This window comes from Leucopleurus acutus (genome assembly GCF_964270905.1).
Source record: "Leucopleurus acutus genome assembly, chromosome: 2".
Taxonomy (NCBI): Eukaryota; Metazoa; Chordata; class Mammalia; order Artiodactyla; family Delphinidae; genus Leucopleurus; species Leucopleurus acutus.
Genome location: NC_139143.1, coordinates 58,905,045 through 58,931,350, shown reverse-complemented (window position 1 = coordinate 58,931,350; position 26,306 = coordinate 58,905,045). Strand labels below are relative to the sequence as shown.

Below are 26,306 nucleotides of genomic sequence, written 5' to 3'. Positions count from 1 at the left end.
TAGCCTCATGTTTCAGGTATAAGAATCTCCTGGGTGTCCAGGCTATTGAATTGCCCTCCTTTTTAGACCATTTTGTCTTGCGTTTTTAGGGAGGCACTGCTGTACTGTTGCCTCACCTGAAATCTTGGCTCCTTGGCTCCGACATAGAGTCCTGACGTCTGTCTTGATCCTGTCACACTGACTCGCCATGCTGTTTTTCTGTTCCACCATTTCATACTAACAAGCTGAGTTCCTTTCTCTGATCATTCTTAGGCCTACAGTGGCACACTTTTGCCAAATTCAGAAATGTATTTCTGATTCAACTGAATTGTTTTTATGTTTTAATTGCTAAAATTGTGCAGTATTGGGGTTTTTGTTTAATTTCAAGTAGTGTATAGTCTTATGAGTGGACGTTTATGGGCTAGTCTTCTGAGTTGAGCTTCTGGCCAAAATGCACACACACCCACCGGAACACACACACACAAACAAATGTTTGAAGCACGGTTCATCTTTTTGCTTGGAACTTCCTTTCTGTTACCTGAATTTCTGGTTGACCTATGTTTATATTTTGGGCCAGGTCGTATAGGAGATCTCAGAGCTCTTATGTATTAGAATCACTTGGCAAATTATCTTTAGTGAACCTTCTATGCTGGAGGTAGAATATAACCTTTAGAGGCATTATTTAATAGATTTTTTCCCCCTTTAATATCTAGTCATTTGAAAGTCTCTCTTCCCCTACAGCTAATTCGTTTTAGACCGTTTAGGTACATGGAAATATAAGCTTTCTTTGTAGCTGTGGGCCAGTTTATAAATGGTTCATCTCATTACATCTACAATTTAGTACAAATGTGACAAAATTATATCGGAAAGACTTGTGTTGAGTCTTTATTGACTTAAGGCAAAACAGTTTTAATCCAAGCACATTCTTTAAAGTAGCTTCATTATTTTTAAGCTTTCCTTTACACTGAGAAATAATATCTGCTGTTTCATAGATGGGGAGGTTTAAGTGGGCCAGTTTCTTTTCATTGCCCTTTTAATATATGCACTCTAGGTAGGGTATTAAAGTGGCAGTGTGGTAAGTGAAACAGTTTTCTGCTATCATCTTTTTCCTTCTAATTTAAGATCTCAGCTTACTTTGTTTTGAAAATCATCTTAAATATGTACCTAAAATATTTATAAATAAAATATATGTCTGGAAAAAATATAGAGATGTTTAAGCTTAAACAGTAATTTGGTAAGTGATCTAGTAAACAGTCTTGCCGGGAAACAACTTAAGTTCTTTTGACAGGAGATTTCTAAATATGTAGATTAATTTAGACATTATCTTTTTTTTTTCAACCTGGGTGGTGTGTGAAATTGCTAAACCTGTCATTGTGGTTCGCTTTACAGTAATTGAAGTTTCTCCAGAACGTCTTTTTTTTTTCCTTACAGTTTCAGGGTGTTCTTATCCATGTGAACTGCTATTGTTTGAAAAATGCTTGTTATCCTTTGATTAAGAATTAAGCAAAAAAAAAAAAAAAGCATAGCTTAGAATTTTTTATCACTTATTCTGTACTACTAAAGATACGTGGAATAATTTCAAGTTGTGTACTTCTGAATAAATTCATAAAATGATTTATAACATTCATGTTTAATTTACCCTTAGAAATTAGTCAGTCAGCATGCAAAGTGGTATCTCTCTTAAGGGACCTCTCAGCGTTAAATGCAACGATATAGTATTGCAAGCTATTTGTAGATTTATCTCCTTTTTGTCCTGAAAGATATAGTTATTATTAGTTAACATGTTTACACACTTAGAACTTCTAAGAAATGAATATTTTTTAAGTAAAAAAATTTTTTTAATTGTTTAGTAAATTTATTTTCCAGTGTACTTGTGTCAAAATATGCTTTCAAAATGGTTCATTTAGAGGCATAGTTTACTTAGTTTTTCTAATTCATTAGTTTATATTGTAATATTCACATGCTTCTGGAATTTAGAAGGTCTGCCTTCTATTTAGAAGAAGGTCTGCCTCTTCCTCTCCTTTTGTTTTGTTTGTTGTTGTTGTTTGTTTTTTTGTTTAAAGCCTCATTACTGGTAGATGGACTCTGAGCCTCTGCCTAAATATTAGGAAAGTTCCTTGCTCAAGGCCTTACAGCTGGCTGGTAGTGCCCAAGCTAGGATTTGAGCCTAGGACCTTCCAACTCCAAAATTTGTGTTCTTGCTGTTATACTCTACCATTTTTAGATGCATTGAGTTTTTCCTATATGATTTCGTTTAATTCTTACAACATCTCTCTGAGGTACATTTTATTGTCCCTCATTTATAAACAATTAAATCAGAGTTCAGAGATTACATAATTTACCCAGCATCACATACCTGGTTAAAGTCCTAGAATTAGTATTCTGTATCTTATGCTTTTCCCACTGAACTGCTTTCACTACCCCTCAGCGTGGGCGGGACCAGCATTCACAAATTAATATGAATTTTGTTAAATTTTTTTCTTTTAAATATCATCTGAGATTGCCATTTTCATGGCTCAGGGATTCTGAATTAGAATGGTGATGGAGGATGAAGGTGATAGAAGTTAAGAGGATAGAATGTGATCATGGGAGTTTTATACAACTAGAAGACTAGGAGAGGGTCCTGGAGAGCAGAGATTAGAGAAGCCTGGGTGGGAAAGGGGCCTGCACGTCACTTCAGATGCTTTGCTTTTTTGGCAAAAGGTGGGAGTGTTGTTTACTAAAGCCTAAAGCCCAGTGGCATACCCCTGCATGGTAATCCTTGAAATACTGGTTTTAGTTTCCTAAGGTCATTTCCCTACTCAGAAACCTTTAATGATGCCTAGTGCCTGTCCCTTCCAATTTAAATTCCCCCTTTTGACAGTTGAGACCCTCTGCAATCTGGTCCTGTCACTTCTTTGAACCTTTCCAGAGCTCATCAGAAAGGTTCTCCCCACCAGGCAGGTCAGTGTCCACATCATAACTTCTCTCTGGGCCACCTTTACTTTTAAATTTGCACCCTTGATGGTTTTTACTTACCCTTTCTTCATACTCTTCAACCTGTGTTTCTTTATAAACCTATACATCATTTTCTCCTGTAGAAATCATGCGACTCTTGAAGCTGAATCACAGCTTAACAAGTTGTAGCATTCTCCAATTCTCTCATTTCTGCTCTTTCCCCTCTAGCCATTTATAAATCTGCTCAGAGGAAGAACAACCTTTTAGGTTCTCTTCTCTGGTTCCCTTCTTCCCTCATTTTGTCTCTCCCCCCCACCCCTGCCCCCCATTCCTAGTTTTTTCCTATCCATCAGTTTATCCTTCTTTCCTGTCTTTTGTTTTTCTATCCACCTGTCCTCCTTTTTTTCCTCCCTTCTGGCTGCCTATTCCTACTGTGTAAGCTTGGGCAAGTTACCTATTTGCTCATCTCTAAAAATGGGGTGTAATATAATAACTTCATAGGGTTTGTTTTGATGATTGAGTGAATTTTTAATGAAAAAGTGCTTAGAGCAGGACCTGGATAATAAGCACTCCATAAATGTTAGCTTTTGTTTGTTATTGTTGTACCGTTTTGTGTATTTTAATGTATGAAACAAATGGTAGGGTGTCTATAAAAGGAGAAATAGTTTTTCTTTTTGACATAAAAGCAAGTTATTTTTTAAAATAGTTATTAAATAGAGGTTAATTTAAAACTTTTAAACATTTTGACAGTCATCTAAAATCATTAATCATCCTAACAGTCTCGATTAACATAACTGTTTCTACTCCTGACTTTACTTTTATTCGATACAAAGTTAAACAGAAACCAGGACAAGTTTTTCTACCTAGAGATAAATTAGTATTTCAGGTACATACTACAACATTCTTACTTGCTTGCTGCATGGACTAATTTTGTGATAAATTCTTTCTTTGTCTGAAAAATGTCTTTATGTTGCCTTCTCTTGGATGAGAATTTAGCTGGGTATGGAATTATAGGTCGACAGTTATTTTCTCTTGGCACTTTGAAAATATTTCATTGTCTTCTGTGTCTTTTGGTATTGTTGAGAAGCTTTCCATTTAATTCATTCCTATGTAAATAAAATACCTTACCCACTTGTTTTTTAAATAAGTATTCTCCAGTTTAAAGTGATGTATATAGAATATGATTCTTTTTATTTATCCTGCTCAAAGTTTGTGGTTCCTGAATGTGGAGATATATGTCTTTCCCGTATCTTGGAAACTTCTCAGCCTTTCTCTCTTTAAATGTTGCCTTTCGTTATCTCTCTTCCTCTGGAACTCCTCTTAGACGTGTTAGATCTTATTCTATTTTGCATTTCTTTAGTCTTTCTTCACATTTTACATATCATTAAGCCTTCGTTAGAATTTTTGCATAATTTCGTTTCTCTTTTCTACTTCACAAATTCTCTCTTTAGTTGTGTTAATCTGATGCTTAATTCTCCAGTGACTCTATCTTCCTTTTCTTTTTAAAAATTTTATTTGGTTCCCTTACAAACGTCTGTCTTGCTTTTTTTTTATAACGTCTTATTGTATTTTCAGTGTCTTCTTTTAAGGCCGCTGGCTTTAATCTTTAATCTGGTTTTATAGCCTGTATCTGATAATTTTTCATCTAAAGCTCTCAAGAGATAATCCTAATGATTGTTGTGTTTCCTGCTTTTACTTATAGTGGGTTGTTTGCTTATAGAGTTGGTAAATTTCTATTTTGAGCTTGCTGGCAGGGGGAATTCTGCATTGCCTGGGTTGAAGGAATGTTCCCCCCCCCCCCGCCCCCCAAATTTTGTTCCCTCCATCTGCCTTGGGTTCCAGGAGTCTCACTGGCTTGTGAACATTTTATTTGAATTTCTAGTCTTGAAGGTCTTGGGCCATGCTGGTAGTATAAATTCAAATTCTGTGTCTGTGCTGGAGCATGCCTAGGATTACAAATTATCATTTTGTAGACACCCTCCACCAGCCACAGTGGTAAGCCCAGGCCAAGACACACAAGTTTCTTATCTTGCTGTACCAGAATTTTTTTTACAGACCGTCTTATCACTGATTGGGTAGACTATCAGTCTCTCTGGCTTTATTCTAGGTAAAAGTGTGTGTGGATGGGTTGGCGTGGGGAGTGTGTATGTCTCAATTCCATTCTCATCTCTTGGTTGCTTTTTCTGTCCAACTGATGTCAATGTCCATTTCTGAATTTCTCTTGTGGTACAAAGATTTTTACGTTGTTTTTCAGCCATGTTGCTGGAAATAGAAAATAGTCATCATATTCTTTTAAATGTGTGTAGTATTGTGTGTATTGAGTATTTGATCGCCATTCTCCCTACACTTTTATTGTTAATTGGGCATTTATCTAATGTTATCCTGTGAATAACTGCTTTGTTCAGTCATTTATTCATCTTTCCCAGATTAAATAGGCAATTGAGGTCAGTATTGTGTTTATGTGCCTGAGTGCAAAGATGAAAAATAATGGTTTTTCTGTTGTGTTTTGTTTTAAATATGGGTCTTTAAAATCAAGGAACTCAAAATTCATTAAGAAGAGACACTTAAATATATCAGTGTGAAAATATAGCAATAGAATTCTGACAGAAGAGCAGTGGAAGCATAAAAGAAGGAGACTAATGACCTCTCTGGGGGAGGCATTGGGGAGCTCTTATAACCCTGGATGTTCATCAGAACCCCTTTCTTTTAAATTTCTTTTGTAATAACTTGAACATGTTATAAGCAAATACCAAAGGTGATCTTGTTTAGTGCTATAGCAGAAATGATTTGAAGAAGCAACCACATTCTTTATTAAACTTTTGTCAAAATAGCTCAGTATCAATCATGTCAAAGACAAAATCTTTTTTTGTTGTTGTCGTTACTCATCAGACTTTTGATGGCTGTAATTATTAAAACAAAGTACTGGGGAATTTGGGACTAATCTCTAATTTTCTTAGATAAAAAAATAAAGAAGGCAGTGCAAGTTTAGCTTAGTGTCAGAAATGCTGGAAGTGCTACGGTATACAGACATTTAAATCTTTGGACCTTCCATGAGTGTCATATAAAATGTCTTTAACATTTATTTTAAAATAAATTTTAAAGGAGAGCCAAGCACTATAACAACTTTTAAATATTGAGTTGTAATTATGTTGTTTTAACTTTACCCTGTTACTTTTTTTTTCTCATGAAATTTGTAAGTTTACAGTAAGAAGGTTCAGTTTCTTTTGTTGAAATTGTCACTTATGTTTTTTTTCTTATAATTGTCTATTTGAATTTTTTAATGTGGTTATATACAAAGGCATGAAGGTCACTTCTGCTTTTCACTATTGTAAATAGTGCTTGATTTAAATAACCTTTATCTATGTAGTTTTTTCTTTTTCTGCAGAGTTTTTTTTTTTAAGTTTCAAGTGTCCCAGCTTTGGCAGTTTACTATTTATTTATTTATTTGGTTGCTCTGGGTCTTTAGTTGTGGCAGGCGGGCTCCTTAGTTGTGGCATGCGAACTCTTAGTTGCAGCATGCATGAGGGATCTAGTTCCCTGACCAGGGATTGAACCCGTGCCCCTGCATTGGGAGCTGTGGAGTCTTACCCACTGGACCACTAGGGAAGTCCCCTCCAGAGTTATAGTAAGATGAATTTCTGGTACTGAGATTTTAAGCCATGTGTAAGCATATCAATTCTGTACTATCTGAATGTTTCTAAAGAAATTGCAGTAATTAATTACATTTCACTACCTTTTTCCTTATAGTTGCTTAGCTCTTCTAGAGCATGTTTTGTAAAACTATTAAATGTCTTTAGCATAATTTTCTTTCTTTCTTTTTTTTTTTTTTTTTTTTTTTTGCGGTACGCTGCTGTGGCCTCTCCCGTTGCAGAGCACAGGCTCCGGACGTGCAGGCTCAGCGGCCATGGCTCACGTGCCCAGCCGCTCCGCGGCATGCGGGATCCTCCCGGACCGGGGCACGAACCCGTGTCCCTTGCATCGGCAGGCGGACTCTCAACCACTGAGCCATCAGGGAATCCCTAGCATAATATTCTTAATGATGATAGCATAAATTATTTTAGAAAAGAACTGGTACTATGAAATGAGATTACATTAGTGAGAAGTTGTCACTTTAACTTTACCCTATTGTTTACTGTTTTAAAAAAGCATTGGTTTCTTTGTGGGGATACCATTGAGAAAGTGAGGAGTTAGGAGATTGAATGATTGTGCCTGCAGTTTAAATAATCTAGTTTATGACCTCAAGCAGGGGAGGTAAATCTACACATTTCAGATTTCCTATTTGGGGATTATATTGAAGTACTATGCCTGTTTTGGTATTTAAACCCTTTTAAAGGACAGATTAAATGTCCTTAGAAGTTTCAGAAGAGAATAGGAAATAACAAATTTCATTAAGAAAAGAGCTGCTGTGATGTTGGTGTTTATTATGAATGATTGTGCTGTTTATATATAGCGCTAGGAAAAGTAAATTATATTAAGGCATATATTTGACTTATCTAATTTGAACTTTTTTGTGTGCAAAGCACAGAAACGTCTTGGGGCACATATTATGAAAATATAAACTCATGCCTGTCTCTTAGGATTTGCAGTGTTTTTATGGTATCATATGAGGCTTTGCTGTACTTAAACAGTATTAAATACTGACATGTAGTACATTTGTAAGTAATTATGAATAAGATTTTTGTTGAGGTATGCTCTGCTATACGTTTTTTTTCATGTAATGGGTTTTAATATAACAATTTTCATAGGATATTTAAATGACATTTTGATTAAAAGCAGGCAGAGAAAACTTTATTCTTTACTGTTAATAGTTTACAAATGTATTAATGTTTATTCCTGGTGTATTACCTCTTTTTCAGTAGATATTAACCATAAAATTTATATATTTGATATATAAGTTTTAGACTAAGGATACATTTTTTTAACGATTTGATTAATTTTCTTAACACTAGGGGGCACTGTTGATTTATGAATTCATATCTAAATTAATCAGGCATAGCATGTGGAATGAAATGAAATTATTTGAAGACATTTCATTGCAAATTGAGTGTTGCCTTCAGAGAGAATTTGGATTATCAAGTTCATTTTGTATAGTACTATAAATATAAATGATTCTTAATAAGATTCTTAATAAGAATAAATGAAGTTTATAAAATAAATACTGTAGATTGAAGGAAATTAGAGTATTTCTATGCTCTATTCATTTTCATATTGGTTTTCTAAATTTTTTTTAAAAATCATTATTTCTAATGTATTTCTCATTTTAAAAATTCTAGCACGATGTTTTGCTCTTAGCAGGTACTCAGGGTATATCTGAAGAAACGAAGATAAATTTAAGATGTGACTGAAGGCTGCTATCATTAGTAATACTTTTTAAGCATTTGAAAACCAGCAACATGTTTTGCTACATCTAGGAAACATATTTTAGGCATTCTCATTCATTATTTCTGCAGTCAGGATTTTGCTGGTGCCCACCAACATGTGTTTTGTGAGAGGTATACTTCTAAGGTTTTTGTCTTCTTTAATTAAAAGACTCCCTTGAATTTAAGCCTTGTGTGGATTCATTAGATAGTAGACAAAGTGTGTGTCATTGTAATAGCACTCTTACCATGTGTCAGCACTGTTTTAGGTGCTTTGAATATATTAATTTCTCCTCACCACAACTCTATGAAGTAGGTACTTATTGCTATCTCTGTTTTATAGGTAAGGAAATTGAACACAGAAAAAGGCAAACAGTTTGCTGGGTTCAAACTTAAGCAGTTTTTTTCTAGAGTTTGTGCTTCTAAATTACTGTCCTATATTGCTTCTCCAGAGAGAGGAAACTTAGCATTTCAAGAGAATTATTATTGATATTTCAAACTAAGTTTTTAAAGTGGGTACAATTTTGTAATGCACAGCATAAGGAATATAGTTAGTAGTATTGTTAATAACTCTGTATGGTGACAGATGGTAACTAGATTATTGTGGTCGTCATTTTGTAATGTGTAAAAATATCAAATCCCTATGTTATACACCTCAAACTAATATAATAATGTAAGTCATTACACTTCAATAAAAAAGTGGATATAGTTTTAAATACCTAATTTATAGACACTTAACCATTTCTCTTATGAAAGATATCATAGAAATTTAAAGTTGGAAAGGGACCTTACTCTGTTTATTTGTGTCATTTTACAGAGAGGAAGAAATTCCCTCCTAGATAGGTGAAGTTACCAACACAGTGATATACAGCAAGTTTTTTGTGGAAAGGGATTAGACTCTCAAGTAAACATTCTGACTTCCAGTGAAGTGGAAAAACTATGGTGGTGTGGAAAGAATATTTGACTAGAATTTTAGATGACTTGAATTTTATTCTTGACCCGTCATTTACCAGCCTGTGTCCTCAGAGGCTATGTTTGTGTTATATGAGTATCATGATATCTTCCTTAGTCTTATTGGTAGTTGTGAAGATCAGTGAGATAATGGAGTAAAGATACTCAGTAAACTTTAAAGCCCTATACAAATAAATATATCTTGTACTGTGGTATTTTTATAACATGCTCCATAATAATTTATTTTTAATTATTCGTGATATCTTTGTAAACTACATTATCAGCACTGCTAAACTTATTCAGTATGGTTGAGTTAGGGATGTCATTTAGATCTCTAAAATTTATTTCATTAGACCATATATTACTTTGCCACATGTTTTTTACACTTTTTACTTTCTTAAGACTAAAAAAGCTTTTGAATTTTTCTCACAATAAATGAAAAATTATACCTTTGCTTTGCTGATAAAGAATATAACAGCGGGCTTCCCTGGTGGCGCAGTGGTTGAGAGTCTGCCTGCCAATGCAGGGGACACGGGTTCGAGCCCTGGTCTGGGAGGATCCCACATGCTGCGGAGCAACTAAGCCCCGTGAGCCATAATTACTGAGCTTGTGCGTCTGGAGCCTGTGCTCTGCAACAAGAGAGCCCGCAATAGTGAGAGGCCCACGCACCGCGATGAAGAGTGGCCCCCGCTTGCCACAACTAGAGAAAGCCCTCGCACAGAAACGAAGACCCAACACAGCCATAAATAAATAAATAATTAATTAATTTTAAAAAAAAGAATATAACAGCAACATGTGTTGACCACTGGCCATTTGGTGTTTCTGATCATTTGAAAATAGCCTAATAGGATTGTCCTCAAACCAGATTTAGTGATTTAACTGAAGTGAAAAATAGAGTTTAGTAAATTTGAAGTATTTTATTTCTTGGCATGGTGACAGGCATGGGTTTCTTTTCTTAAACTTCCAATAAGACACACAGTTAAAGTTTTCTATTTATTTTTTACAGGAATAATAATGTATTTGTGGCCTTGGACGTGAAGCAATCAGTCTTCTGTTGCTGTTAACTAGCGTCAGGGACTGATGTTGTGGGAAGCATGGACCTAATGAACGGGCAGGCAAGCAGTGTTAATATTGCTGCTACTGCTTCTGAGGTAAGACATTTCAAAAGTTTAGTTGTAAAATTTCTTACCTGGCATTCTGATTTTTTAAGCATTATGATTGGTCACAGATGTAAATCAGAGCTTGAGAAAAAGGGTTACTGATTTTTCAGTTTTCAAAAAACTATTTTCATTGTACCATCCATGTGTTCATTGTACGTTTTAGGAGTTCATCCCTACCTACTTCATATACTTGACAAATCATGATTCCTTAAAACCCTTTCTTGGGTTTAGTTTTAAAGAATGCATAGAATTTCTTTTCAAAGTGTTTTTACATTTTATGAACCTTGAGGGCAACAGTACAAATGGGGCAAAGAATGACATAATATTGACACTGTCAGATCCCTTGATTCCAAGCCTGTTGAAGGAGATCAAAGACCTATTAGGCTGGAATGTTGAAAGCTACTCCGGTGATGTAGCTCAGAGTGTTAAAGATGGAGATAAAGACTGAACTAGGTGCTCACCTACCCCCCCTTTTTTTTGCTTTGTCTGTAAATCTAGGGTACTTGGCCTGCTTTCCTTAATAACTTTTGTATTTAGCTTCTATATTTCTCCTTAATTTTACTCTTACCATAGAGGATGAGAATAAATGTTTATGACACTTTAACGCCTTGACCTCAGAGTTCCTTGATAACTTCATTTTGCCCAAGCCAATTACTTAGGCCTTGCTGTCATTGAAAATATTCTATTCTAAGTCAGTAGTTTCAATTATTTTTCTTATTAGATGATTTCTGTATTTTTTAACATCTTTATTGGAGTATGATTTCTGTATTTTTAACTCTAGCTCTGGCTTCCCTTATGAATTTTATTAAGCATTTCTGATGGATGGACTTTTTACTTACAGTATGAACAAAATCAGGTTACTTTGTTTCTATTCTGCTGCACTACCTGTAAAGAAAATAGGCCACCCTCTTTCTCTGACTTTTGTAAGTAGCATCACCGTTTCCTTAGCATCAGAGTTCAGATCTGTAGATTTGGCATTAACCTGCTTCCCCTTGCCCACCACAGCCATTTTCACATCACAGCAGGGAGAGTCCGCTAACAAAACAGAAGTTAGAATCCTCTGTAATGTAATCATCTAGTGACATCTCATCCTGCCCACACTCAAGTGGAGAGGATTACACAGCGGGGTGACCACCAAGAGATAGAGATGCCTGGCAGCCGGCTTTGAGCCTGTCCACCACACCTTATCTCTGAGATCTAGTCCTTTACTCCTTATTTCTACTAGTACCATCTTAGTTTGGTCATTTATTATTTCTTGTCTAGAATGTTATAGTGGCCTTTTATTTTGATCTTGCACTTCTGTTCCCTGCTATTTTTGGTACATTTGACTGTAATTCAATTTTAATATTCTTAAAATAGCTGTTATACTTTATTTTATTCCCAAACTGTCCATGGTTCCTCATTACCTACTAACTAAATATTAACTAAATACACATTCAGCCCTGCATTTAAGACTTCCATCAAAATGAGCCTAAATTTTCTTTCTAATGGATTTAACTGCTACTAATTCTTTATGTGAAATTTACATTCTAATGAAAGAATACTACATCTTGTTGATGTTTGTATAAACCCTTAGCCTTTTCTATTTCAAAAAATTAGGGAAGTTTTCTCCTGATTCCCTGAACAGATAGGAGCTTTCTGATTTTTGAAACTATCACTTAAAACATTTTTAATAATTTTTCCATAAATTTATACATAGCTTTTCTTCCTCCTTGAGACAGGGATTATATATGTTTGTAAATATGTCTGTAATATATGTATATTTACATGGTATTTTTATGACCATATTTCTTGACTATGTTAAATGTATGTGTGTATATGTATAGTATATTTATGACTATGTATCCTGAAACATATGAGCTAGTATTACAGGAAACAGTACACAATTGTTTGTTCAATAAAACAGATCATTTCACTCATATAAAAATTTGTGTTGGCCTTTCTGAAAGTGGATGAATTACATCAGACCTCAGAGTAATATAATTTAGTACATGAGAAGTAAGGGGGGGGATGGAGTTTGCCTTTTAAATTGTCCTCCTGCTGTGGCAAGAAGATAAAATTAAAAATATATGTGTTTCTACCTTCTCTTAAAATAAAGATGTGTTAACATATCAAAATGCAAACTTCACAAATGTGAAAACCTCACAAGTACTTAAGGTATTTGATGGGTGATTGACTCTTCCTGTCTCTGCCTTCTAGACTTAACCTTTGTTTAAGCTTCTGGTCAGTAGAGTGGTGGCAAACTTTTTTCAGACATTTAGAAGTGTCAGTAGTTTTTTAGTCTTGTTGTGAATAAAGAATTACTACTATGCACATTATGTCTCAGTACTGCTTAGCTTCTTGTCGTTACCAGCTTATTTATTGGTAGTGGGAAAGCAGATAGCAGCACATCACTCATAATTTTTAAAGCCTCTACTAATGGCTTGTAAGAAGGAAAAGAGGAAAATGATTACTGATTTTGATAAGCAATAAGATTGCCATTATGATTTGCTCACTTGTCTTGAATGAGTTAGAAACTTGGAGAAAATTACCAAATTATGTTTAAAACGAATGTATTTACTTGACAATATATTTATTATTTGGTAGTTATTGGATTAGTATATACTGCTTAACTGATGTCTATTTGAATGCTTAACATGAATAAATTTCTATATTTGTCTTGGAATATAAAGTAACATTGTCAACATACTGTAAGCTAGTCTTAGTTACAGAAGTTAAGCACATGGAATAAGATACTATATATGAAATCCATTTATGAGACTTTGGACTTCTGCTCAGACACGTAAAGAGCTTGGAATTCATTACTCCTGTCCTCACAGCTTGATAAAAGCTGAACAAACTGAAAACCAATAACTCCTCTTAGCTCTATCAGAGAACTGATGTCACAGAGCAAATTGACAGTGATGCCCTGAAAACTGGAGAAAGAGGCAAATACAGAGAATCACTGTTTACCAAGAGCAGAATTCCCTGGAGCCAGGAAAGGGTAGGAGAGCTTACTGTAATTGACAAACTACTGGAGGCAGTGTGTGGACTAGCTTGAGAGTTAAGAACTCCTGGGGGCTCAGTTTTAGGTCTCCCTCCCCACCTTTGTGAGTTTTACCTCCAGGAGCCCCACCAAGTTCTCACAGTGAGGTTCAGAGAAAAATCCCTCCTGTTTCCAGCAGAGGGAGGGGAAAGTAACCATTTTGAAATATACTAGGGGGAAGTAATCATCCTAAAATATGCCGGGCACATTGCATTCCCCACCTGGCCTCAGGGGAGACCGCTTTACCAGAGCCTAACCTACTTGCGGAAAGAGAAATACCCAACTCTGGGCCCTCTAGCCTTCCTGTCTTACTTTCTAAGGGGAGTCGGGGGTACTGAGAAGCACCTAAGGTCACAGCCCAAGGGCACAGGCTCACTAAAGTACCTGATTGTAGGGCAATGGAACGCTTCTCCTCTTCCCACACCTTACCACCACATCAACAGGGCTCCTGTATAATAGTAAAGGATCACAGCTGAAAGAACTGCAAGGCACAGACTCTTATCTAAGGAGGAGTTTCTAGAAAAACCCAGAGACCAAAACAGGGACACTAGAGGAAAGTGAAGGCGCCTCTAACCACAACAAATAGTAAGCAGCATAACTCCTATACAAATAAACGTAAACCCTTACACTAAAGGCCTATTTGCCTCAGTTTCTGTTACCCACTAAATCATGTCTGGCTTTCAGCAAATTTTAAGGCATGCTAAAAGTAACAAAAAAACATAGGCTGAAGAGGCAGAGCAGGCAGCACAGCCAGACTCAGATATGGCAAAGATTTTGGAATTAACGGACTGGGAATTAAAATAACCATGATTAATAATGCTAATAGCTCTAATGGAAAAAATTGACCAACATGCAAGAATAGATGGATAGTAGAAGCAGGGATATTGAAATTCTAAGAATCAAAAGGAAATGCTAGAAATCGAAAACGTCGTTCCAGAAATGGCGAGTGACTCTGATTGGCTCACCAGTAGACTGGTGACCAGTAGACAGCTAAGGAAAGAATCAGTGAACCTGAAGACATGTTAATAGTATCGTCCCAAGCTGAAGTGCAAAGAAAAAATAGAATGAGGAAAATGGAACTCAGTATTCAGGAACTGTGGGGCAATGACAAAAGGTGTAGCATGTTCGTAATAGGACTGCCAGAAGGAGGAGAAAGAGAAAGGAGCAGAAGAAATATTTGAAGTAATAATGGTTGAGAATTTTCCAAAATTAATGACAGATCCCTTCCTTTGTAATGATTTTGATATTTAGTTGCTACTGCAAGGGAAGTAAAAATGAAGCATAACGACAGGTGCTCAAAATTGATGTATAATAACTGATAGGTTGACATACATAATATTATACCTCTGTAAACAAAACTTTGGTTAGTTTTTTCTGCCACTGACTGTAGCCTGATATCCTACCACCGTTTCACAGAGAGTGATCTAAATGTTCTTACAGGGATGATACTCTGGTTTCAGCCCAAACTGATTGCAAAATAACACTTTTATTTTGTAGTACAGATGAAGTGGAAATTTAACAGAAATAAGATTTTCAGGGCCAAAAGCCGCCTTTTGTTCTGCATATAGCAACAGCAAATTCAAAATTAAAGCAGAAAATGCTTAAATCTGTACTATAATAAGAAGAGTATCAATTGTACTATCAGACATTCACTTAACAAACTAGACTGGGTTATTTAGTTAATGGAGTTCTGAATGTTTTCCTGTGGTTTATGTTAGGAAAATAATTTGTCTTTTTCTTAATAAAAATTAGTTTTAAAAATTATAGATGGGTGTATCCTTCTCCCCTAACTTCTTTTACCCCATTTGAAAATCATTGAACTTGTTATTGATAATATCTTTTATTTCTTTTGGAAATGATAGGATGTCAGGGTGAGGAAACAGACAGGAAAACTTACTCGAGAACCTAAAAACCTAAAGTTGAGGTTAGATTTCAAGTTGCCCGACCCTTTTCCTAGTGCTCTTCCAAGAAAGCAGTGTGTTCTGCCCAACTTTTCTACAGCATTTGTTAACTCACTTTTAGCTTCTTCAGTTTTTTTTTTTTTTTTTTTAATTTTTTTAGCTTCCTCAGTTTTAAGGCCGGTCTAGTTTCCATGACACTTAACTGAAAGACAGTTTTTAAATGGCTGCATTTTTCTTTCAATTTAACAGAAAAGTAGCAGTTCTGAGTCATTGAGTGACAAAGGTTCTGAATTGAAGAAAAGCTTTGATGCTGTGGTATTTGATGTCCTTAAGGTTACACCAGAAGAATATGCGGTAAGCCTCCCACCTCTTGTTCTCCAGTTTTTGCACATAATTTACATATTGGTGCTATTCAGTTAGAATTTGTAGGCCCAACAGAGGAGATTTTTTTTAAAAAACTGGATGTGGGAATCAATGGGGAGAGTAGCACAACAATGGAGCAAGCAGAGGAATGAACAGGAGAAGGTAAGAAAATCCACTGATATTTTTAGAGCAGCTTCGTAAGTTACACTATCAACTTGGTAAGTAATAGTAAGTATTTACCTTCATGGTAATTGCTTTTGTCCCTACCAATACTACCTCCCCAAGCTAACTGTACTTTATTGACATATGTAAGAAGAATTTTTACTTTTTCCTAAATTAAAAAATTAAAGTTGAAGCATTATTGCAGTATCATGAAGGATACCTAGAAAAACTTTTAATTCTTAACTGATGTAAGTGTTCATTTATTTGTGCTTTTTCCTTTAACTTGTTAGCAGAATATATTGATTTCCTGATATTGCATCATTCTTGCATTCCAGGAGTAAACTGTGTTTGGCCATAGCATATTATTCCTTGGTATATTGCTAGATTTTGTTTTACATCTATAGCCACAGTTGAGATAGGTCCATGTGAAGTCCTTCAATATGAGTTGCCACTAGTGTAGAGTCAGTTACTTCTTATAAATTGGGAAGAATACCTTTTCATTAATGTCATATTTTATATTACTGTTTGAGTAGATATGATTTAATAGTCACAATAACAACACTGCTCTATGAACCAGTAGATCCAAGGTTTTTTTTTTTAATTTAGATTTAATGTATGACCATGTTCAAATTTTTAAAATTAGTTTTATTTTGTAGCTTTACCTTATTTATCTCACAAAACAATATGAATAGGCATGAGATAATTAGAAATAATTATATTTAATGATATAAGGGCTAAATTTTCATTTTCTTAAGCCTTTCTTAATCCCTTAATCTTAAGGGATTTCTTTCTGGTAAAGATTTGAGTACTCAATATGTTTTAGTACAGAATATAATTTTAATTGCAAATATATGTCACATTATGGAATGCCAAGAAATTGTAATTTTTTTACTTTTTATATCAGGGTCAGATAACGCTAATGGATGTTCCAGTATTTAAAGCCATTCAGCCAGATGTGAGTAGTTTTAAGAACTTTCCTTTAAAATATACAAGATGGTGAATTATAGTATCCCCAATTAAGAAGTTTCTGAAGTGACAAATTACACTGTATATTAATTTTTAAATGTTTAAAGCTTTTGATGTAACTTCTCTGTATATTACTCAGCCTCAAAAACTCATGTGGCATTCATAGCTATACACTGTTGAGTCATAGATAGTACTGTTTGAATCATTTTGGTTGATTTGGCTTCATCATTTTACTGAAGTATCTATTTTACTGATGAGAAAACAGAATGACATTTGTCCCCGATACACAGCTAAGTGTTGGAACTGGCTTTCAGACTCTAAAAACTGATGCTTTTCCCACTCTTATCAGGTAAGAATATTAATATGATTCTGTATCTCAAAACTAAGTCATTGATAATACCGACATATTCAGTACCATAAGGTATTTTTTTAGTTCTTCTGGGAACAAAATATAGTGTATTTGTTGCAGTATTTTCAGGTCAACTATAACATAGATGTTACAGAAAACATCTGTATCTTCAGTAGTATAGACAGTATCAGTCCTGTGTTTTTCAGGTAAGTTACTTAATGTCTGAGTATCTCAAGTCTGTCACTTAACAAAATGAAAGGATGGGCCTGAATGATCTCTGAGTCTTTGTCATTTCCACAACTCTGTGTTTTTCTAACTTTCCTCCCTTACCATGAAGGACACCCTCAATAGAACCATTAGTTTAGCAACAGAGGAAGAGAAACAATCTAGTCTATAAATAAGGCACAAACGGAAAATGGCTTTTGTATTTAAATGATAGTAACTGAAATATTCATTTCCTCACATCCCCGAACAAAACAAAGCAAACTAAATTCTTTATAAAAATTACATTTTTTTGCCCTGAAGTTCAGCCATCTTCTCCTTAGACATATTTTTTTCCTTTTTTTTTTTTGCGGTACGCGGGCCTCTCACTGTTGTGGCCTCTCCTGTTACGGAGCACAGACTCCGGATGCGCAGGCTCAGCGGCCATGGCTCACGGGCCCAGCCACTCTGCGGCATGTGGGATCTTCCCGGACCGGGGCACGAACGCATGTCCCCTGCATCGGCAGGCGGACTCTCAACCACTGCGCCACTAGGGAAGCCCCTATTTTTTCCTTTTGAATAAACTGCAATTACTATATTTCTGTTTCATACAACATTAGTACCATCCAGTAGAAATATAATGTGAACCATTTCTATAACTTTACATTTTCTAGTAGCCACATTACAAATTAAAAAGAAACAAGTAAAATTAATTTTAATAATTGTATTTAACCTACTGCATCCAAAATAATTATCATTTCAACTTGTAATCAGTATAAAAATTATTGAGATGTTGTACTCTCTTTTTTCTGTACTAAGACTTTGAAATTCAGTGTATATTGTATAATTACAGCACATCTTTATGTGGAGTTGCCACATTGCAAGAGCTTGTGCTTGATAGTCTTTGTGGAGAGGGGTTTGACATTGAAGATCTAGACAGTGACTATTACTTAAGGACATAAACTTCAAGTCAATGGGAAATTTTTATTTCCCTGGGACATCTAACAGTGCTTTGTAAACTTCATAGAAGTGAACCTTAAAAATTCCCTCGACCCCACTTCCTGATCTCATTTAACACCAACCCCACTGATTTTTTTTTTTAACCTAAGTATCTTATTTATCCATTCTCTCTCTACTCTCAACACCCCAATCCAAGACACCATTGTAACTCAGCTGAATTACTGCAGCGCCCTCTTACCTGATCTGTCCACATCCACCCTGACCCTTCTAAACTTTCTCTACCCAATAACCAGGGTAATCTTTCAACATGTAAATCTGCTCATCGGAGTCCTCTGCTTATAATGCTTCAGTGGCTTCCTGTCACTCTGAGGGTAAAGACAAACTATCCTAATATCATCTACAAATCTCTTCAAAGTTTTGCCTCTTCTTACCCACTCCAACCTTATCTTATACCTTTTCCACCTTTTTCTGGTCTAGCTACAGGCCTTTTAGCCCCTCTCACCACTGAGCCTGTGTACATCCTAGTTAACTGCTACTCATCCTTCAGTTCTCAGATCAAGTTTGACTTTCTCAGGTGAGCCTTTCTTCTCTTCCTACAGGCTCTCCCAGCACTTCCTAGTTCTTCACTGGACTTGTCAGTTGCAGTTTTACATGTATGTGTTGTGGTTCAACAAGTATTTACTGAGTGTCTATTCTGTGCCAGGCACTGGCTTACAGCACTGAAGAGACTAAAATTTCTGCCCTCATGCATCTTACATTTGAGTGAGGTGAACTAGCACTGTGTCATGAAAAACATGGAACAGCCAGAAGAGGACAGGGCAACGTAAGGGCAGTGGGAGCTGTGATTTTAGATAGGATGGTCAGAAAGCCTTCACTGAAAAGGTGCCGTCTGAGAAAGACCTGAATGAGGTGAGAGAGCAAGCCGTACTGGTGTTTAGGGGAAGAGTGTTCCAGGCAGAAAAAACAGTACTGATACTTACTACCGTAAGTTTCGTTCTTAGTTCTTTCGGGAACAAAATATAGTGTGTTTGTTGTAGTATATACAAGTCTGCAATGGCCCTGGATGCTTTTCAGTATACTTTTATTTTATGACTTTATAATATGACTGTGTGTTGTATTTTAGAGACAAGAAAGAAATCAAGGAAGGCATTTTTTTTTTAAGGGAGACTAACATTTATTATGCATCTACCCATTGTAAGCCATTTATTATGCTCACATAAGGGAAAAGATTACTGGTGTGAGGTGTGAAGCCCAGGGCAAAAGCCAGTGAGCTGCAGTGAGTGAGCGCGAGGGTCTAGTAGAAAGTGAGAAACGTAAAGAGGGCTGGATGGCATGGTGCCTTGAAAACCATTCCTCTGAATAAGATCGGAAGGTAGGGGAGGGTTTTGAGCAAACAAGTGACATTTTCTGACTTGGGTTTTAAGTAGCTCTTCCTGACTACTGACCAGGGTATGTGGGGAAGCAAGCCTGGGGGTGGGGAGGGGCTGGTACCAAGGACTGAATCAAGGAGACCAGATGAGAGATGAAGGTGGCTTGCATCAGGGTGTGAGGGAAGAGGTGGTGAGAAGTTGTCAGGCACTGTATGTGCAAGAGGAGTCAAGGATGATGACAAGGTTTTTGGCCTGACACCGGACACATGTAGTTGATAGTCTCTGAGATGGAAAATTATTAGTATTGTGTTCATAGCTCTTGGGGCTGCCATTTATATAGAATAGACTGCGCAGTGTAGCCTGTGGAGAAGGGCCAGAGGAGCGGGTTTTGAAGGAAGACCCTGAGTTCAGCTTTGGACATGTTTAGTTTTACCTGCCTGTTGGACAGCCACAGAGAATGTTAAGTTACATAACATATACTAGCATATATTTTCAGTTCAGACTGGAAGTGTAAGTTTGGGAGTTGTCAGTGTAGGGATATTTGAAGCATAGGTGAGATTACCAAGAGAGTGAATACAGATGCAGAAAAGAAGGGACCTATTTAGTGTTGAGGAGGAGCTAACAAAAGAAACTGAGAAGCAGCAGCCGGTGATTTAGGATGAAACCTAGGTTAGTGTGAAATTCGATGAACCAAGTGAAAGACATTTTTAAGAAGGAAGGCGTGATCAGGTACAAGTGGTGTTAATCCTGTGCTTATTTGTTCATTGCTTGCCACTTCTGCTAGGTTTTAAGCTACATGAGGACACTTAGGTCGGATACTTTTGCTTTCACTACTTTATCTGTCTGGCATGTAGTGGGAACTCAGTATTTAGAATGAGAAAATGAACAGTGTTTAGTAAATGTTTGTTCAATGAGAGAATGTCTTAAAAAATTGAAATAGGAACCCTTGGAAGAAATGCTGTAGCACCACAATATTCTGATGTATCCATCTCATATAACCATCAAGATTACATTAAATCTGGCAGCGTAAACAGGACCTTGTCATCTGGCAGAAAAATGTTTTCTAATTTATCCTGAGATATTTAAGACATACAACAAGGCAGATGTAATGAGATGAACCTCTCATCTCAACCTTCAGCCTAAGCAGTACTGTTGAAGCCACTCTGCGTCCTCCCATATTCACCTCTCTTCCCTCCTCCCACCAAAGGAACCACTATCCAGTATTGATCTGTATCATTCCTGTGCATTTAGATACAGATTTTCTGTAAGAATATGTATGCCTTAGCAATATGTGCTTTTGCAGGTTTCAGATTTTTTTATGTAAGTGGTATCCTGTTTTTTTTTCTTCTTTAGCTTCTTATGTCTAACATCATTGACTAGCATCCATGTTTATACTCTAGGGCATTAATTACTGAGTTGTAGCGCATTAACATCCTTAAATTTATTAAATACTGCCAAATTGTTTTCCATGTTGTTTGTACAGATATTGTTTATTATGTGAAACTCTTGCTATTGATAACTTTAACAGAAGATTTTTTAAGCCACGATGGTGGCCAATCTAATGTATTAGTCTCATTTATTAGCATAAAATGGTGTCTACCTTATTATGTAGTTAGAATATTAACTTTACTAAAGAATGAATTATTTTTGTTAAATCCAAATTTAACCTCAGATATGAAAAGATAGTGTTATCACTGAACCCAGTAAATTTATCTTCATGTTTCTGCCCATTACACCAATGTTAATTCTACTTTATATATAATTTTATGTAAAACTTAAAAAACTATATATATATATTATGAGACTATTAAAAAGATCTTAAGTTACGCTAAAACTGTTTCAATCAAAACTCATTATTATGTGTGAATATCCACATGTAACTTTATTTCAGGTGACGATTTATTCACATTTTCTGAAATAAAACGTGTTCTAAATTTGAGCTTTGAAGATTATAGATTCTGAATCCAACTATGTGGTTTAGTGATTTTTCTTGCAAATTGGTGATTGAACCACACAGGTCTCACTCAGTTTTCTACAATAGAGGCAATTTCTGAGTTATTTGAAACTTATTAAAATATATAACTCCTATTAATTCTGTTCCCTAAGTAGGTCCCTGTCATTCTTACCAGTTTGTGGCATTCTGTATTCCCAAGTCTTTCGTATCAAGCAGAATTTGTTTAAACTTTTGTCCCTAAACTTATTCTTGACTTGTAGAAAGAAAGGGGCAGCTATAAGAAGCACAGTGGTTTTCTCAGAATAAAGCTGCTTATCTGCCTGTCTGTTACACTGTCTACCTCAGAATTGCTCAGGGAAAAAAGAATTCCAAGCCTTTTATTCCAAGCCTTTTATTTCCCTCTAAAAACCATTGGCCTTATCTTTGAGATGTTAAAAATTATTTTTTATTATATAGGGACTGGTCTTAGTCGTCAGTAAAATACTGGACAACGAAATCACATGTTGAAGTAAGCAGATCTGAAGCAAACATAATGCTAAGTCTGGTTTTTCTCCAACCTTGTATCACACTTGAAATTACCTCAGAGTGAAGGAAAACAAAAGAACAGATTTCGACACTTTGTTTCTTAGTTTTTTGTTTTATGGTAGAGAAGAATAGAAAAACATGTTCACCAGTGAAAAGAATTTAATGGTAAAGGAAAAGTCCAGTAATTTTAAAAACTACTTAGTAGGAATATAATTACATGTTTGCTCTGGTTTTAGTTTTTAAGGTCCCCTGTCTGAGTGATTTGTACCATTTATCCGTTTTTAATACCAGTCAGAAACCTTCGAGTCATTCTTTTCCCTTCTCCCTGCATCCTCTTTCCTCTGTTCTCCAGTATCTCCGGTCGATTTTACTTCCTAAATAACTTTTCTCCCCTTCCCCTTCCCTATGAACTCTGAAGGTTATTTATTAAAAGAGCACAGTGTTTTTTCAGGGCTGCTGCTCATTGGCTCTAGAAGTATGAACATTCCTTAGTGCCTGTACATGGTTGCTGGGCCTGAGACAGGTCTCAGCTCAATCTGTTATCTGTATATACTGGTGGATCCCCCTTCATCTGAACACTTTGCCCTGATATTCCCATAGCTAGTGCTACAGAAATACTAAGAATCTTCACTTGCCCATTGGCCCAAGCAGCATGGCCAAATTTGGAAGCTTCTATGGATAGTGTGATCCCTCTCACACAGTCTTTTCATTCTTCTCCCCTCCTCCTAATAAGTAGCCATTTCTTAGTGATAGGGACTGGAAGGAAACACAATAATATGGTTGCTGGCACTGAAGTTATACTGATTACAAGGAAGGAGAAAAGTTAGTAGTTCCATCATCTGCACTCACCCTCTGTTAATGTGTCCTTACAACTCTCACTTCCACAGAGTTGCTCACTGTCTTTTTGTTCTTGTTGTTCTTTAATTTAAACCAGTTTTGGGGGTAAATTTCCATGTACTTTGCTGCCTCTTTTTCTTTTTTAATCAGTGTCCAACATTCACAGCTCTCTGAATGGGTGCTCAGAAAATTCTTAATTACTTAATTTCACTTCCTTTAAAATTAATTTTAAAGCCCTTTGAATCCCAAAAGATAATTTTTAGTGGCAAAACATAAAAGCAATGAGCCAGAAGAGATGCATTTTTGTTTCAGCTTTGCCATCTATAGATTGTGCCAGTAATACAACCTATTTCACATCTTCAGCCTTTCTTAAAAAAAAAAAAATTAAATGTGTGAAATAAGGGATTTTGGACTACTTGACCTTTAAAATACCTTCTAGGGACTTCCCGGTGGCACAGTGGTTAAAGAATCCACCTGCCAATGCAGGGGACACGGGTTCAAGCCCTGGCCTGGGAAGATCCCACATGCCACAGAGCAACTAAGCCCGTGCACTTCAACTACTGAGCCCGTGTGCTTCAACTGCACTCTAGAGCCTGCATGCCGCGACTGCTGAAGCCGCGAGCCACAGCTACTGAAGCCCACACGCCGGGAGCTGGTTCTCCACAACAAGAGAAGCCACCGCAATGAGAAGGCTGCGCACTGCAACAAGGAGTAGCCCCCGCTCACCGCAACTAGAGAAAGCCCGCGCGCAGCAACAAAGACCGAACACAGCCGAAAATAAATAAATAAATAAATTTTATTTAAATAAATAAATAAAATAAAATACCTTCTAGGTCTTTTGAGAAATTCCTGGAAGTAGAATAATTTTGGGGGGTGACTTCAGAGTAAGAGCTTCAGTTAAGTGTAGCTGTCAATCAGTAATAAATAGGACTTTGACCAAAACTGCAGAAGTCTTAAGGAGGTGATAATTGTTGGGGGTGGTCATAAGTCAAGTTCTTAGAGATTGGGGGTCTCACTAGAACATAAATTCCACAAGGGCAGAAACTTGTCTGCTCTTTTCACTGATGTATCTATAGTGCTTGAATAATACTTGTTCAGTATTTGCGTTTGATGAGTGACCATTCCAAGGCTTTATCCTGTACAGCCTACAGGCGTATCATCTTCCATTGTTTATCATGTTTGGAGTTATTTTTGCAAAAGTCTGTTACCCAGTCCAAGAATGTAACTTTTATAAAGTAACACTCATTCTATGGAAGCAGAATTTTTTTCCCCTCTGCCCACAATTCAGAACCATTTTCTTCCCTAGTATGAATTCTTCAGTGTTCAGTAAGGGCAAAAGTTTACCATAAGGGAAACACTCATTAATTTCAAGTATGAATTTTCTGGTATTTAGTTGAAGCTCAGCTCTTGTTAAAGTTTTCCCACGTTTCTTATATGCATAGATTGCCCCAGTATGATTTCTCTTCTGATTGTGAGGTTTTTTTTCTTTTAGAAAGCTCTTACACATTTACAGGGCTTCCCTCCATTGTGAGTTCTTTTATGTTGAGGAAGCAATGACTGTATTCTGAAGATTTTTCCATGTTTATTACACTCATAGGATTTGGGGGGTTTTTTCTATTATGAATTCTCTGATGCTCTATAAAGCTTGTATTTCTCCTGGAGGCATTGCCACGTTCATTACGCCGATGGGGTTTCTCTTCAGAATGAGTATTATGTTATTCAACACAGAATGAGTTATGACACAAAGCTCTCTTGCAATCAGGCTTTCTCTCCAATAGCAATTCTCTGGTGATTTTGATCAGTCTTAAGTAAGGGGGGTGAACTGCGCTTGAAATCTGTACTGTAGTCATTACGTTGAATAACGTTTACCTCTCTCATGAGGTTCCCAAGTGTTTGTAAAGTGACAGGCTCTGACTGAAAGTCCTGTGATGTGTATTACATTCAAAGAGGAAAGTTCCACGCTTTATTATTTGTTCTGGTAGGTCAATATAATAAGTCATTTAGATTATATCAATAAACACATTAAATACAAGGGATAGATAAGGCCCTCCTGAATAACTGGGATGCACTAGAGATTGAGGAAGAATTCTGGTTAAATGAGGGAAAGTACATAATAGATCATTCTGAATCTTATTAAAACATTTCTGAAAAACTTACAATTGAGATATTTCTGACAATATGTATAAAGAGCTTTCTCTATGCGAAATTTCTTCTGTATGCAAACAGCCTATAATCTTGGCAACATCCAAAGTTCCAACATCAGGAATATCATAATTCTGTCCTTGTTTTAATGAAAATTATCATTTTCATTAGAATTAAAATGTAAAAATCCATGAATATAGTGGGAGGTTTGAAGAAAGCAAAGAAGACATGTGACTCTTCTTGTGGACTAGAAAAAGCTAGCTGTTTTGTCAGTTCATATTATTGCTGTTCCTTACTGCGAACTTCCTTTATATACAGTAAGGGCAGGCTTAGATTAGAACTAGGGAAGATAACTGTTGACTAGGAGAGTAGGTATATCACAGTATCAGTGGCAGAAGATAGCTTCTGCCTTTCTCTCTGATCTCCCTATAGAGGTGGCTTTAAGGTATTGGAAGGAGGGAGGTTGGGGGAGGAAAGAATGTGAGTACATTACATTACAGAAAAGTGAGATGGCGTTTTTGATTTAACATATTCCATTAGTAGTTTCAGGGCTTATTCTACCCATTAAGAATATAGGAATCGCGGTGAGCCCCTCATCTCAGGGTGAGCGCTCATCTATGGCTGAGACTTCTTTCCAAAGAGCCATACAGGCTGAATGCTAGTGGCTGTATTATGCCCCGGTAAAGCTTCCAGCTTTGGAGCCTAGGAATGCCTCAGCAGCAGTCATCTTCTCACTCTGAGGGCCCCCACACCCCACAGTCTTTTACAAATTCCATTGCTTTTTCTTTCCTTGCCTCAGTCTCTGTCTACATGCTGGTCTATATTGGCCTTTTCTCTTCTTCTATCTATAGGTATCCCTACAACATCACCCTTAGAGCAGTGCTTTTAAAAGTGTTGGAACCTACAAGATGAAATTTAGATCAAGAATTTGACTTTACAGAACAAAGCTACAAGACGTAAGAGAAGCTGTGGCTCCTGAGAAATTCAGTAGTTCTTTCATAGGGTAGGTGGTCATCAGTTGTGGTGTTTGCCTTCCCACGTGCTTCCAAAATAATCTGTTTAATGGCTCAAAATCAGTCCATGAATATACTTTCAAATACACTTTTAATGACTATTAAGAAATCGCCTTTGTATATGTGAGTTACTGTTAGAAGATTTCTCTTCACT

General features: G+C 36.3%; 1 protein-coding gene across 2 annotated transcripts in view; it reads left to right on the top strand.

Moving 5' to 3' along the window:
• RALGPS2 (Ral GEF with PH domain and SH3 binding motif 2) overlaps nt 1-26,306 on the top strand; it is a 163,566-nt gene that overhangs the window by 29,867 nt on the left and 107,393 nt on the right. For both annotated transcript variants that reach the window (XM_082857166.1, XM_082857165.1), the window contains exons 2-4: nt 10,231-10,375; nt 15,560-15,664; nt 16,740-16,790. In XM_082857166.1, coding sequence (XP_082713292.1) covers nt 10,319-10,375; nt 15,560-15,664; nt 16,740-16,790 — 213 coding nt within the window. In that variant the 5' untranslated portion in view covers nt 10,231-10,318. The remainder of the gene's footprint in view (nt 1-10,230; nt 10,376-15,559; nt 15,665-16,739; nt 16,791-26,306) is intronic.